A 16,020-nucleotide genomic window follows, 5' to 3' on the forward strand; every position below is an offset into this window, starting at 1 on the left:
GCTGTTAGTTTCTGCAGAAGGTGTAGCTGCAGAAAGTCTAAGGTGGGCATGTGGCTGGAAGTGGCAGCTTGCCAGTTGAGCTGAGGGGCTGCACACTCAGAACCACTTAGATTGGGTTTAGGGGAATCACCTAGTGTTTTTGGACTATACATCTGCGCGGATGCAAGTGCTCAAGCCCCACAAGGCTAAGGAACCTCAGGTCTCATGCGGGGCTTTCTTGCTGATCCATTTCATGGCCATTTCATTGCCTGTTCTTTAGCCATGGGTATGCACGTGGGTGTGGGGGTCTCCAGCCTGACCCCCACCTTGAATGGCGCCTGTGTGTGGCCACAGAGGTATGGAAATAGAGAACTCCGCACAGCACACCAGCTTCCATGGCTTCTGACGACCTCCAGGAGGCGCAGCTTTTCAGTGTTCTCCATACAGGCATTATTTTCAATGTTTTAATGTTAAACTTTGCTTTTTAAGAGCCAAACAGCTGTAAAATTAATTTCCGTATGTTCATCCATATTTCCTAAATATCAGTATCTTTTATATCAGATTAGTTGTCAAAATAATGTTGATATAGTACTGTCATTTACTGTACAGATTGCTTCAATTTACTAATCTTTTCTGGTTTAGGAGTTAATACAGGTCCATCCACTGGTTTATTGTCATTTCTCTGGTTTCTAGTCTAGAGATGTTTGTCTTGATCATTCATGTGTGCCTCTAATCCTACTTGAAGTGGGATGCACTGTTGTATGGTAGGACATCTTTCAGGTGGATCGGATTCAGCAGTGTGTGTTGTACAGAACCTTCCAGCTCTGCTTCTCACCCCACCCTTTTGCTCACACACATCCTGGCAGGGTGCAGCTGGGCAGAGCTCCAGTAGAAGGGCTCCTGCCCTCTGTGTAGGAGACCTGGCTTGACCCGCTAGCTCCTGGTCCAGCCTGAGGAGCCCTAGGTGTTGCAGACATTTGAACAGTGAACCAGCAGCTGGACAGCTATTTCTCTTCACCTTTCAAACAAGCAAGCAGACATTAAAAAAAAAAAAAAAAACGAAATGAAAAAGGAACCATTTATATTCCCAGGTGTCAGTTGTTTCAACTGGTAGGACTGAATTGAATTTCTTGAAATAGAAGTCCAATCTTTTTTTTTTTTCTGGAGACAGTTTTTTAAAAACAAAACGTTTAATATTTCATTGTAAGAATTTTAAGCAAGCTCTCCATACTCTATACAGATGATCAGTTATGAGAGACAACAGGGAGAAATTTCTTCCATCTGCTGGTTTACCCTACAGATAGCTCCAACAGCCAGGGCTGGGCCAGGACAAAACCAGGGATTCCATCCTGGTCTCTTGCAAAGGCCGAAGTACCACAGCCATTTTCTACTGCTTTCTCAAGTGGAGGCTTACAACACTAGCTCTGTCCCTCAGTGCTTGAAAAGCCCATTTTATGGGTCAGTTGGTGTCCTGCACAGATTTTTAAAGGCTTTGTAAACTACCTAGTATCACTCTTAAGTGCTGGGCTTGCAGTGAAATCTGTCACCTTCCCTTCTCCATGTGATGTGCTATCAACATCACCTCAAATTATGGCACTTAAATGGTATTTAGAGCCCCGATTGCTCCATAGAAGTTTGAAGAGGCAGCCTGTTGTGGAGCACTTTAATAGGCGCCGTTTAACCGCTTAACGTACAGTAGTGTGTGTCAGGGTACTAGTTTTTGGTTGTGCTGTCTATGTCCTCAGTGTCAAAGCAGAGTGCAGGCACTAGGTCGAAGCCCTCTGGATGTTGAGGCTCTGCAGAGAGGGGGCCCATAGCCATGGGAGCTGTAGCAGCATGTAGGCTCGGGAACATGCCCAGAAGTGTGCAAGAGCGTTTTACAGGCAGTGGAGCAGCAGCTTAAAGTCGTGGCACTGTGAGGGGTTTCAGCTTTGCTTCTCAGCACACTGTTTTTCTCGATGAGGAACACAGCTCCATGTCACAGTGCTGCCTGTGACACACAATCCAGAGGTGGATGTGATATGGGGTCCCCTGGGCTGGGCTGGCTTCTCAGGACACTTGGTACTAGACTGCTACTCAAAGTGTGTTTTCTTTCTAGTTGTTAAAGCTGAAGATGAGAAAAAGAACAATGTAAATTTACTGGATCAGCATGAAAAGGAGAATCATACACTCTGAGCAGAACTGGAATCTCACTGCATCACATCGGGAGCCAACAGACCCTGCAGGATATCCATGGGACTGAGGACACAGAGCTGTGCAACACGTACACTCAAGGCTGGGTCCTGTATACCTCAGACAGCTGTGGGCTACTTTTCTAGCATCCATAATAGGAGGTGCAAATTTGTAAAGAACTGTTTGCTGGTAGGTATTCTGTAAGAGCAACACCAAATGTAGGACAAAAGTTTACTTGCAAGTGTGGCGGCAGCAGCGGACCTTGTGGGAAGTGTGTGTGTGCGTGCGGAAGGCCAGTTGCCCCTGAAGGACTGGCTGATGCCGTGCCCCAGGTGCTGAGCCACTGATCGGGAACACAGATGGTGCCAGGTGCTGGTTCCAGCACATCCTTCTGCACAGCTGATCTGTGGCAGAGTTTTCAGACTATCTTGTCCTGCCTGAACAAGCTGCTGTTAAGTAACTAATAATTTGGCATCTGTGGACTCATTTACTTCATATGTATGGGAAAAACATATCTTGTCTAGTAAGTACACAGTCCCGAAAGCAGTGAGACTTCTGGCAGAACGGGCCAAGACAGGGCATCGGAGCACAGTGGGGAAGCCTGCCATTTGAGACTCCCGCACATCTCCGTGCCTACTTCAGAGAGAGGAAAATTAACTCCTGTTACAAACAGCAATGTCTAGAAAGGCAGGATAAATGAAATAGTTGTCTTTTATAGGTTACACAGTTTATGCTAAATGACTCAAAAAACTGATTTTAAACTCAAAGCTTAAGTCTGAAAAGGACTAATTGTAATTCATAGTAGCTAAGGCATTAGTTGGCCTAGAGTTGGTTCTTCCTGACAGTTAGGCTCTCACTACTTGACAGGCAGACTCACATGAAGCCTTACTCTTCGGCCCAACAGTGAGTGCAGCATAGTGGTCCTAAAGCTTCTGGCAGCTCAGCTGCAGCGCCGGCTCCCGGAACCTCGCAGCTCGGGTGGCTGCGTGAGGCAGCACCACGTGCACTCATGTTACGACTTCCCACTCAGATGCCCTTTGTGCAGGGTTATCCTTCTGCAGCCAGGATGGTTTAAAGTCCCCACCCAGAAACGCACCTGCAGGCGGCTAACCAGGTGGGACTCCATCCTCTAAGTCCTTTCCAGGCTCCCTGAGGGTCCCCAGTCTTTAGCATCCACAGCAACTGCTCGCTTTTTCTTCATGCTAATGTGTGTAGAGTTCAACTCTTTAGCTGTTTTCCTTCATCCTCTGAACTGATAAATTTCCACATAGATTACCCCTTAGATGTGTCAGCATAATCGTCACCTCCCTGTGCAGCCCCAGGGTGTGCACTCGGAGCAATCTCCAGCTGGTGCTGTCCCGCTGGTTTCCTGAGGGAGCTGGGAGGACTCAGGACAGCTAGCACGAAACCACAGCCTGGGTCTTCGGATTCATCTCAAATGAAATCAATAGCTATTAAGTTAACTAAATATTAAACTGTTTAGTTTACCTTTCTGTGGACAGGAGTGCTGAGTTTATTGGTTTTATTTTTTTTCCCCTCAATATAGGATATACTGGGGGAGTCCTCCAGCAGCTGTGATAATTATGAGTAATCTAATCACTACAGTACTCACTAGGCTTGTGTGATGGAATCTGAGAAATAAACCATTGTTAGTAATTGAGTCAACTACACTATCACAATTTTTTTATAATTTCTGGTAACTGGTTGTCCATTCGTAGTGCAACCTGAAAAGACAGAAGACAATTAAAAATCTTGGATAATTTAAGCCCAGAGAATTAGTCTACCATCATTTAGCATTTGGCTTAAAGTAATGATAAATAATGATAATTATGGGATGTTGAGCAACTTGAACATTTGCCTTTAAAACGAATTTTAGTGCATGCAAATTTAAGATCCCATTAATGGGGTATTTTTCCCCCAGAGATTATTAGCTTAGTACACTGTCAGTTTGTTTTGATTGTACTAAACCACTGTCCCTTGAAAATATTTTCTCATGAACTTTAGAAAAAACTGGTTTTTGTCCTTAATTTCACTGAAGCTGAACAACTGCAAGTATCATCTTTAAGTTTTTACGAAGTGCTAACCTTCTGAGACAAATGAACTGGTTTAGTTTTCTTATTCAATACAGTAAAATTGTACTGTGCAACCCAGAATAAAAATCCAGAGGGAAGGAGACCATGCCTTGCTCACACTGTATCATCATAGAACTTCTAATGCTTTGACAGATGCTTGACAGATATTTGACCAAGCCCAAACAATTTCTCTTAATCATCTCCCCCAAAGCTATAGTGAAGTGATAGCAATCGGACCTCAGGATGTTCATCTGTGCATTTTATTGCACTGTAAAACTGCTGCATTAATATTTGAGCAGCACATAAAGGCAGTTCTGAAAGTTTAACAGACTGCAGCTGACTGCTTCTTCCTTTAGAGATCTGTCCTTCCTGTAACACTCCTGGCTGTGGATTTCTGAGAAGGGCTCACACAAGCCATTCTGCAAGTCAGCGGGTGACACGTCTGTGATTAAAACAAAGCCAACATGCTTTCCTCCTGTTGGCTTAATATGTGTGAATCCTACACACATGCTTGGAAATCCAGAGAACATTCTTTGTTTTGATGGAAGGCACTAACTAAGTGCAGAAGATGGCAGTAAAAACTGTGTAGTGTATGGGTTGACGCCGTGGTGCAGGCTGCTTCTACCTGTGGTAGCAGTATCCCTTATGGCACTGGTTGGAGTCCCAGCAACTCCACTTACATCAGGCTCCCTGCTGATGGTCTGGGAGGGTAGCCAACACCACCCATGTGGAGTCCTGAAGCGCTCCTGCTATTCGGGGAGTGAACGAGCAGTTGGGAGAGCTCTGTCTCTCCTTGTCCCTGTAACTAACTATGCTTTTCAAGTAAAAAAAAAAATATATATATATATTAAAACTTGCAGTATAAACAAACATGTTGATATGGTTTCATCTCTAAAACATATTTTCAGTAGCTCTGGAAGGCATCAGTAAGAAAATGTTCAGTCCCTCCGAGTACATGTGCCTTAATTGCAAAAGCAAGTGCTGGGGGTCCGCCTCAGACAGGGAAGCAAGTGGTACGCGAACTTGTGTTTAGATTGCTACCTGCAGATACCACATCAGCTGGTTTCTGCCACAATGCTGCTTACTGCCTCTGGTTCCTGCCCACTCCTCCCTGCTCTGTTCTCATCTAGCGTCTCCTAGTGGACATCTCGAGATGCTAAGGATCTTACTTCATTTTTTCCTCTGGTGTCTCCCCAGATAGCTCACTGCCCTCAGGACTTTTTATCACTTACAAAACCCATGTGCCCCAAAGGGAGTGAACAGGTACTACTGATTCCATTCCATGAAGTATAAGGTGCTGGAGAGATGAAGTTTGTTCAGGTTTACCCTAGAGTTGTGAACATAAAAGCCGTGAACAACTTCAATTCTAAGGGTGCTAAGTGTAGAAGTTAAGAACACCTACCTGCACACAGGGCTGGCAGTTCTGCACTCCAGCTGGCTGGCAGCTCAGCTCACTCTGCCACATCGCAGTGCCAGAGGTCATCAGCTTTGATGCTAGCCCAGGAAGACCTGTAAGTCTACAATCTGATGTGTGGTTGATTGAATACATGTCACATTCATCTCATCAAGCTGAAAAATTCCAAGTTGAGCCACTGTTAAGGTGGTAAGTAGGGCCTCTGGAGGCTTTAAGAGGTATAGCCTAAACCAGGAGAGTAAAGTGCATCCCTGGAGACGGACACGCAGCTGAACTGTGAAGGGGGGCAGACTAGCTAGAAGAGGCTGGAGACTCAGCAGGGTTGAGGAGCAGCTGTCAGAATGAAGTGGGAGAGGGAACCAAAACAGTGTTCCTGAGAATAGGCTAGGCCATTAACCACGGCAGTGGATGCTAAGTGACCAGGCTAAGAATTCACAGTCGTTTGAAGAGCACACCCAAGAACAGATGTGGAAAAGCCAATTTCCAGACACAGTTCACCTGGTCTCTTTCTTCCCCCAGCTACCCCTCAGCTTCTCCCACTCCTGGAAGTGTACATGTGGTTGTTACCGTAATTTATGCTCATCCAATCCCAGGGACCAATCCTTCCTGACCACTTTCTAGAGACATGTGGCCCTACATTCTGCTCATTTCCTGGCTACTAAAAAAGACACCAGTGAAGGAGATGAGCCCCTTGTGCCCGGAGACACAGCCAGAGGGAGACAGGGAACGCATGTTAGCCATGTCTGGTCTTCTGAATGACCTTCTGAGGCACTCACGCTTTGCAGCTTGCCCACTTCAATACCTTGGCCATCCCCTATGCCAACGTTAAGTCACTGTGCTCCACACTTCCTAAGCAACTGCTAAGTGCTAAGTTCTGACTCAGTCCTCTTACATCTCCATTCCAGACTGCACCTTGTACCTAACTACAGATCAAACTCGTTTTCACCATGATGTGACCCTCACATTCTAAGATTACAGTAACTAGTCTTAGACTAAGCCACAATAAAGATTACTAACAACAATGACCTGCACAGAGGACAGAAGATCTCTCATCCACCAAGGCTTCACCACTACCAGGGCAGACACCACCACGGGCAGGGAAGCAGAACAGCAAACGGTGAGGTCCTGGCACAGGACACTCAAATGGGCACACGGCTCTAAAGCCCACTTTTCAAAGCCAGAGGATGCAGGGCAGACTACCACTTATGAAGTGACAAAAAGAGCGTGACACATTTAGCCCTATCTGTAAAATGGACTTACTAGCACATTCCTACCTTCCTACTGCTAAAATAACATCACCTGCAAATGGTGTGTGCACTTTTGCAACTGCCAGTTGCAGGATGTTGCAAACACCTGTATTCCTACAGGTCAAACTTTATACTACAACACAAAACCACAATGTATGTCTTTGGCATCTTCCATATCTTCAAGACACCTGTACATACCACAAATACCATACAAGTGCTTAACAAATCCCTTAATGTGAACACCCTTTGGACAGTTTTCTTGAACTATTCTAGTACTGAATAAAATCCCTCACACGTCTCAATAAAGTGCTACTGCTTTTCATCTCCAGTAGTGTGTTTTTTTGTCAAGAAATTTATTAACCTTTACAAACACTATTTTCACTCAGTCATTCATAAAAAATGATTTATGGTTAAATCTGTAATAAAACCATATAGCGTTCATCAATGCATTCAATAAGACCAGTTTCATCCATGGAACATAATAAACCACTTTAAAACAGCAGTTTTCATTCATGTCATATAAGGCTGTCAAACTAAAAGTTCCTTATGATGGGTGGTTATCCAAGAAATCCATTTCACATCACATTATGTGTAAGACAGACGGAGACGATGGATCCTCTCGGCGGAATCTGAAAGTAGATTCTAGCCCTCCTCGGCACCTTCTCAGACTCTCAAACAAGTTTCACAACAGGAAAATATTTGTGAGCCGAGAAATCAAATTCAGGAGGAACCTGTAACGAAAATCCAAACGCTAGTTAATATGCTTTCAAAAATTGAGGTCTCGTGGCATGGCAGGTAAAGCCAAGACCTGCAAACTGGTCATTCCATGTGGGCACCAGTTCAAGTTCTGGCTTCTCCACTTCAATCCAACTCCCTGCCAATGGGCTGAGAAAAACAGCAAAACGTAAGTGTTTAAGCCTGGAGACTCAAAAGTTCCTGGATTCCAGCTTCACCTTGGCCCAGTCCTGGCCATCGTGGCCATCTAGGGAGTGAACCAGTGGATTGGAAGACCTCTGTCCCTAACTCTTTGAAATAAATAAATATTTAAAAACTAAAATTCAGACAGGACTTTCGGTTTGAGCGTTTCCTGTTTCCAGAAACACCGAAGCTCAAAAAGAATAAAAAGAGGCTTGATGACAGAACTTTTAAGTGAAGGACAAATGTAGAGGGGAAAATGAGCAGCTCATTTCTCAGCTTAAAGTGATAATAAGAGGTGGCCCAGCACAATGACTTGACTGGCTAATCTTCCACCTTCAAACACTGGGATCCTATGTGGGCAGAGTTTGTGTTCTGGCTGCTCCATTTCCCATCCAGCTCTCTGCTTCTGACCTGGGAAAGCAATCAGGGATGGCCCAAGTCCTTGGGACCCGGCACCTGTGTGGGCGACCAGGAGGAGGCTCCTGGCTCTGGACTGGGTCAGCTCCAAGCATTGTGGCTATTTTGGAGTGAGCCAGCAGATGGAAGATGTGTTTCTCTTTCTCTCTGTAAATCTAGTCTGTCTGTCCAATTAAAAAAAAATATATATATACATATATTTTTAAAAGATTATAATGAAGAATGGTGCTGGCTATCTTTAAGAGTTACAAAGGAAAATGGGCTTGAACTACAGAAAAGGAACGCCATTAGCTCAGGGGCTGGCAGAATCACGGCTAATACTAAGCAGTGAAGTCAGCGTGTGCAAGGCAGGGCAGGAGGGACGGCACACACATCAGGAAAAGAATGACACACAGTGGGCAAAGCTCTGTGGAATGCTCGACACATGCACAACATCTGTGCCAAAATGCTAACACGGTGGCACTAACAAAATCTTATACACACCCTATTTTATGTGCCAAGAAAAAGTGTTTCCAAAGGTTTTAAATCTACACTTCTATGATTTTGTTTTATATATTTTTTCACCCCAATTTATTCAGTAATTTACATGGCAGGGGAAGGGGTGGGACACAGGAGCAGACTTTGGTAATCTTAAGTGAACAAATGCTGTAATTCAAAGTAAAGCAGTAAGCTTTGTTTTGTCACTACTGAACTTTTTAGGATGATTTCATGCAGTGGGTTAACTTGGTCTACAAGGTTTATCTTATTGAATAAAATGGTCTAACCTCAGACCACTGGTTTTTCCCAATGATGTACGTACCTTAGATTCCTTCTTGTGTCCTCCTGCCAGCAACTTCATAACCACAAAGTTGGGTTTGGCAACCTTTAAAATTCTGTTGACCTAAAATATCAACATAGTCGTTAATTCATGATTGAATTTCTATTTTACTTATCAACATAATGGAAATGCTGATATTTTGTTGATGGTAACTTAAAATCACAGACACATGTTACACACCACTCAACACAGAACTCTTCTTTGGTTAATACTGAAGCCTCGCAATGGCCATTGTATCCTGCTTTCATGAAGACAAAAGGACAATCAGCAGCAAAGTCCTGCAAAGGGAGCCTGGGCAGTGCCTGGAGTCTGCACTCTGGGTTTAGGGCCCTGCCTCGATGGGCCTTCTGGCTATTGCCGAGTCTCATCTGTGACAATGGACACGGTGAGTTCTCCCAGTCCAAAACACATGTGGGAAGGATCTGGGCCTGGAACCATGCCTGTAGGTAGTAAGTGTCCTGTGAGTGCTGATTTACTGTTTCTGAGGACCTCTTGTTCATAAGGCTTCGTTTAAACATGTTAACAGCAATAAAATGGAATGCGTATTTCTCTCAGTGTGACCAAATCAGAAGGAAAGTTTCCTCAGCTATTGCCTTTTGAAATGCTTCCTGGAATAGATTTTCTGCAGCACAGTTCAGGACTGGCTGACATGGCTCCAGATCAGACACATGTCTAAGAAACAGGTGGACGTTAATAGGCACCTTAACAGGACCATGTCCAAGCTCTCCCTGCCAGGTCACCTAGCTTGCCCCACTGGCAGTCTTACCCACACTAAACAATCCATGCAGTGGCTCAACCCAAACACCACAAAGTCATCCTCTACTCTTTTTCTCTCTTCCCACACTTAACTTCTTAATTAACCCAGGTGCTCTGACATTAAACCACAGAGAATGTAATCACTTCCGACTGCTTCCACCACCTCCACCACCTCCACCACTTCCCCCCTGGGTTCATGGCCAACTCTTGGACTGCGTTCCCTGCTCTGTCCTTGCCCCCCGAAAGCACAGTGCCACGGGGATGCTTTCCGACAGACAGGATCTGGCCAATCCTCCGGCTCCCAACTCCCCAAGGGCAAAGTGTTTGCTGCACTGAGATGCTGCTCAGGATGACCGATCCTGGACTGCAGGGCTCCAGACCAAGTCTTTGCTCCGTGCTCCAGTCCCATTTCCTCGCACTCTGGAAGCCAGGTACTCATGGCTGTGCCAACCATGTGTAAGCTCCAGACTAAGTATTTGGCTGCTAGTTTTAGTTGACTTGGCCCCAGCTATGGCAGACGTTTCGGAAGTGGACAGAGAGCTGTCGGTCCATCTCTCCAAACAGCTCATCCCCCTTCATGTCACTCTAATGCCACCAGTCCCTCTCCTTCTGAGTATTCCAGGGACCTTTACTCAAGAGGAAGCCTCAGCCCCGAAGGGTCCAGCCACAGCCTGACTTGTTTCCTCACCCCTGAAGGACCTGCTCAAAGGCTACATTATTTCAAAATTGCTCCTTCTTAATGCCTTACTTCCTGTGGCATTTCCAATCCTCACACCCAGCTTGAATTTTTTCTTCATAGAGTTCTGCCCTTACAAATATTACCTAATTATATAGTGTTCTTAAGCCATCATCCCTTCCTTGATCCCATGAGGGCTGGGATATCAGTGTTTACGTTCTGTTGTAGACATAGTGAGCCCTCAATCAATCTTAAGTAAATGAGGTTTTCACTAAATAAAATATGCCTTTTATTACAGGGTCTTCAGATTTTACACACCCCTCTTCCATCAGATGCTATACATAACTGGAGGAGGGAGTCTCCAAGAAACAAGCACGGTCATATAAATCATATATTTTTGTGGCAAGCTTTTAAACTTTCACATCCTGAAAAACATTCTGACACAGTATATAAGATCTTCCTTGTCCTTTTTATGCCAATATAGCATCCCACTGTATGGAATTTCAGTCTTCTCCCATCTTTTCGCTACTACAAATCCTGCTGCAATAAACACACTTTGTCACTTCACTCATCTGTACATACACATGCATCTATAAAATAAAAAGTGCTGGGTCTAAGCACTTGTGACTTGGTTTTGCATTGAAAGAGAGCTATTTTCCACTTGCTGGTTCCGAGAATCCCAAATGCCCATAATAGCTGGAGTGGTGGGCTGGGCAAAGCCAGAAGCTGGAACTCATATAGGCTTCCCACATGGGTGGCAGAGACCAACTACATGGGCGAAAACCTGCTGCTTTCAAGGTTTGTATGAACAGGAAGTTGGAAACAGAAGAGAACTCAGGACTTCAACTCTGATGTAAGATAAGAGAATCTCAACTCGTGTCTTAACCATAATCCACTAGCGCTGAAAGTCCCCCTCAGTATTTGTAATTTTTGATAGCTACTGCCAAACTATTACCTTGTTAGGGAAGCTGCACTAAAATATACTTCTGAAAATGTTGCACTTACTCAATGAGTAACAATTATTTACTAAACAGATTTCAATAAAATTTAGTCTTTGATGTCTCAAAGTCTTCGAAGCTTTAAAAAGTCAAGTAGAAAAAGGCTGTTTCTGGGATAATTGGCCATGTTATGTTGCATATTTAAGACTTACAGTTTTAATACAGTGCACCACAGATTACAGCAGAAAAAAGTTAAATATTAACACTTTGGAGCTAAGGAATCACTCAGTCTCATTTCTACACTTTCTGCCAACTTTATGGTTCTGAGACTGAATTTCTCTTTGCACCAATTCCTCAATTTGCACATGGCAGGTGTTTTCATTACCTCTTTCCTAAAATATTTTTAAGCTCACAAAGCTGGGCTGGTAATTTGAAATCACTGGGAGAAACATGACAAGTACAGTTTGCTACTAGTATACAAAATTCATTTTCAACACTAACTTTCATTCGAAAGTAGAACATGTGCTTATTGCCAAGCCTTCCTGTGAATCCAGGCTCACCTCATGGTCGGGGTTTGGAATATTTTCTAGTATCATTTTCGCCTGTTGAAAGTGCTTACTGGCTGCCACATACAGTTCAGGAGACTGAGGAGGGGGGCTATATTTATTGAGGTCAGACATTTCCTAAAAGGGAAAAAAAGGCGGGGGGACACTTATTATTTAAAACATCCTCATCAGAAACACTCTACAATGAATCTTTTACTTATTAAAGAATTTTGCAATGATTATCTATTCATACAGACTCTGAAGCCCTCAACAAATCTCCCCATTGTTTCACATCAAGCAGTCAATTCTTACCTTCCTATACCACTTAGAACTTAAGAGTTAATGTGATGAGTATATCCAACAAAGCCAGAAGATTTTCACACTATTTAAAATTATTACTTTTATCACCTTTTCCACTGGTCCAGGAAGTCTAATGTGACACTTTTTTTTCTGCACAAAACATATCTATCAGTGGTACCTGAGATCTAAGACTTAGATCTTAAGATCTAAAGATTCACTAAGTGGGTTCACCTTGAACTGCAGGTAGTGCACTGGTGGTGGGGTCATGACACTGTTGAAAGGAGCAAACCTGTGCTCGTACCGGACTTGCTCACTATCAAGCTCAAACTTGGGTTTGCGTACTTTGCCATCCATGTCAAATGCAACCATGGTCTAAAGGAAAAAGGAATTGAGAAAAAAGGTTGAAATCATTATCAACTCATTTAACAGAAGAGAAAAGAAACTTTTATACAGAGTTAGAATAGCTTGGGAAGGCCATTCCTTCGGGTGCCTACACCCGGTTTCAGCTTCCTCCAGCCCCAGTGGGAGATGCAGCAGGTGGGGGCTCCAGGGGCAGGACCCTGCCACCTCTGTGGAAGACTCCCACTGAGCTCTGAGCTCCTGACTCACCCTGACTCACCCGGGCTGCTGGAGGGCCTCTGGGAGATCAATCAACATAAAAGATACCTGTGCCACTTTCAAATAAACTACACAATTCATGGCTCAGAAATCAGATAAAGAGAAAACAGCTCTTTAACATTCTTTTTATATATTGTTTTACAGAAAAAGAAATCAAATTCAAGTTTTCAATGTTAGTCTTCTTTCCAGTGAAATATTAAAGGCACATTATTCTTCTATGCCTCATACCTTTAAAATAGCATTGAAACCTTTCAATCGAAGCTTCTGAAAAAATTTAGAACCATCAGACATTTGGTCCTGTTTTTCAAACACAAGTCCACATTCTATGCTATTTAATGTTGTGTTAAACAATTTCTTCCATTGTCAAGTGCACAGAGTTATTAGTTCTCACTAGACCATGAAAATGCCCACTCTTGCTCGGGTCACCTGGCCCTGATGCACATGGAAAATATGGCAGCCCATCTGGTATTATAGCAGAGGAAGGAGAACAACGCAAGTTGGACAACTACTGCAGCACACGAGGACAGCAAAACTCTGGGTGAATGGAGACTTGAGGTTGACCATGTCAACCAATGGACACTGGGAGGGCTGCCTCATGCTTGATCACCAAAAGCAACAGCATTTCAGAACTATCCAAATCACTCAGGCAGAACCCTCAGAACACGTACCACATCAGGACCCTGGGCTGATACTGGGTGGTGGTTCCCCACCCCTGGGTACTGGGACATTTGGGAGGCTGGATGCGGCTTCCCCCTTTATCTCTTTCCTTCCCCCAGAGACAAGAAGAAATAGAGAATTTGGAAACAATGATTTCACACACTTTTCCTTAACCCTAGATTCTTCCCACCCTGATCAAACACATAATCATCAACAAAAATAAAAATAAAATTAAAAAGTGAAAAATGTAAATAAGTTGCTGCATAAACTTAAGGTACTGGGGCAAGCAAAAAAAAAAAAAAAAAAATGCGCATTGTTCCTTAAGCTGTTTGCTCTGAAGACTTTGAAGACTTGATACACTTCTGGAGAAACCCAAACCTCTCTCTTCCATCAAATTCTGGCTATCATCTACCAGAGCCATCTCTTCCTTTTACACTGCTTGTGTCCCACACAGGACATCGACTGGCCTCCATAACTATGATGGACCTTGGAACAAGGAGCACACCTGACCGGAACTGATGACCTACAGTACACTTGGTAGAAGGCATCCGAGACACAACAGGGATTCTGATTTTTGTTGAACTAATGAAAACAATTAGTCTTGAAAAGTGGTAGGAAGTAAATAAAACAAAGGTGAAATCAGAACCCAAAGAATAACAGAAAAGAGTTTACTTCAAATAGGGAGGGACAACACATCAGATAGCCAGAGGAACTTTACATTCAACCACTTACTTTAAACATGCCAGCACACATGTTCTGGTAGGCCTGGCTCATGGTGATCTCACGGCTCAGTGGACGAACTGCAATTAGAAAGACAATCAACCAGACTCCTTCCCCTCCTCCTCTTGTATTACTGCAAGAGAAAATCTAATTGAATAATATTAACATTTTGTTTACTAAATGAAAATTTCAGTTTGCTTGCATAGGCTACATTTGATTTTCAGCCAAAATCTAGAAACAATAAAATACAGCTGAAAAACAGTCAAGCTCCCTAAAAATACCTAATACAATAAAACTTGAGTTTGAAGTAAGTTCAAGTTCCCTGAATTCATTATACAGAGATCTATCTATACACAGGAAACACATGAACACACTAACTGAGCAACCCACCTACAGGGCTCAGTTCCTAAGAAAACACCTGCAATGTGGTCACACTTCTCCCAAGGGATCAGCTGCTCCGCAGGGACTCTCAGCTGGCACCTCGAGCTGTTCTGGGGTCATCTGTGACAGCACAGCTCTACAGCGGCTGCCCCACACTCTGCCAGGCTGCAAAGGACCAACAGCCTGCTGTCTTGTTCCTTCAGCTCTCTTGCTGGCACACTCCACATGGTTACTGCTTCTTGATCTAAAATCCACCGAGCCACAGAAAAGTATGGAAGCGAAGCGAAGCAGAGCAAGGAAAGGAATCCAAATAGCTTACATCCCAGTACTGGGATGGGTTCCCTGCTTTATAATTTCTGAAGAGCTGACTGCCAGGAACTAAAATACAATGACTTGTCCACCTATTAAAATTCGCATGCAGCTCTCTATCTGCTTACTTGTAGAAATCAAAGTATAGCCAAGGTTCTTAATCTTTAAAGTTAGAAATAACCCACAGCACCTTTCTTTTTCTTCTTTGTTTTTTTACTGCTGCGTCCTTTCTGCTGCTCTTCCATTATCCTCTCCTCAGCCATCTGAGAGCCATCTGCACGGCTCAGGGTGGACATCAACCACGCGTAAAGGAACTCCGAGAGGTACCTTAAAGGACAAAGGGTTCATAGCCCATATCCAAAGGACAGCTTTAGCAATGTATGCAGTCAGCAGAAATAACAAACATTTTAAAGTAAAGCCTAACGTTTTAGAACATTATCCAATTACATAAAATATCAGATCCTACAAGAACCAACTTCTGAGAAGATTTCTTGATGTGTATATACGTATACACACACCAAAAGAATGACTGTTAAAACTGCTGTTACTCTATTGGGACATGTTTCACTTGCCAATCTAAGTGACTATTTCCTTTACATACCAAGCACAGAAGAAAGCAAAAAATGTGTAAGATAAAAAGTTATTGGCAACACAAAAACCATTCTTAAAAGTATGGAGCACTCAGAATTATAATTCACTTGTGTTTACTCAACAAACAAAAAGTGAAAAGAATTTTCTACCAAATGCTAATGGTTCTAAATTCTAAGTTTAAAGTATCTTTCGTAGTACTGTTCTAACCTAGAAAAGTAGTTTAAATCAAGAACACATATACTTTACAATAAAATCCATAACAAAAAAATTAAGGCTTATTGGTGCACCAAGTGAAAATGAAAGTTTTTATTTGGTTTTAGAATCAGTTTAAGTATATTCAGCAAAGTCCTAAAATTTCCCCCTAAAATGTGAGGCAGATGCTAATATTAAAACATAAAACAGCATGTGAGATTTTAAAACAAAGACTAGTAAAAAGATATACCTGCAATGAATGAAGCCAAATAAACCACTATGGTTCCTTGCAGCTAAAGCA

The 16,020-nt window shown here is 43.2% G+C and overlaps 2 protein-coding genes across 5 annotated transcripts in view; one reads left to right on the forward strand and one right to left on the reverse strand.

The window, feature by feature from the left end:
• GOLM1 (golgi membrane protein 1) overlaps positions 1-2,425 on the forward strand; it is a 42,938-nt gene extending 40,513 nt beyond the window's left edge. Inside the window, exon 9 of the mRNA XM_004581250.3 lies at positions 2,078-2,425. Within this exon, the coding sequence (XP_004581307.2) occupies positions 2,078-2,154 (77 nt within the window). The 3' untranslated portion in view covers positions 2,155-2,425. The remainder of the gene's footprint in view (positions 1-2,077) is intronic.
• Positions 2,426-7,216: 4,791 nt separating this feature from the next.
• Positions 7,217-16,020, reverse strand: part of NAA35 (N-alpha-acetyltransferase 35, NatC auxiliary subunit) — a 90,506-nt gene continuing 81,702 nt past the window's right edge. For all 4 annotated transcript variants that reach the window (XM_004581119.3, XM_004581118.3, XM_058672398.1 and 1 more), the window contains exons 18-23: positions 15,127-15,263; positions 14,259-14,326; positions 12,483-12,623; positions 11,967-12,089; positions 9,019-9,099; positions 7,217-7,615 (exon numbers count right to left, since the gene is read on the reverse strand). In XM_004581119.3, coding sequence (XP_004581176.1) covers positions 7,556-7,615; positions 9,019-9,099; positions 11,967-12,089; positions 12,483-12,623; positions 14,259-14,326; positions 15,127-15,263 — 610 coding nt within the window. In that variant the 3' untranslated portion in view covers positions 7,217-7,555. The remainder of the gene's footprint in view (positions 7,616-9,018; positions 9,100-11,966; positions 12,090-12,482; positions 12,624-14,258; positions 14,327-15,126; positions 15,264-16,020) is intronic.

This window comes from Ochotona princeps, chromosome 14 (assembly GCF_030435755.1).
Source record: "Ochotona princeps isolate mOchPri1 chromosome 14, mOchPri1.hap1, whole genome shotgun sequence".
NCBI lineage: Eukaryota > Metazoa > Chordata > Mammalia > Lagomorpha > Ochotonidae > Ochotona > Ochotona princeps.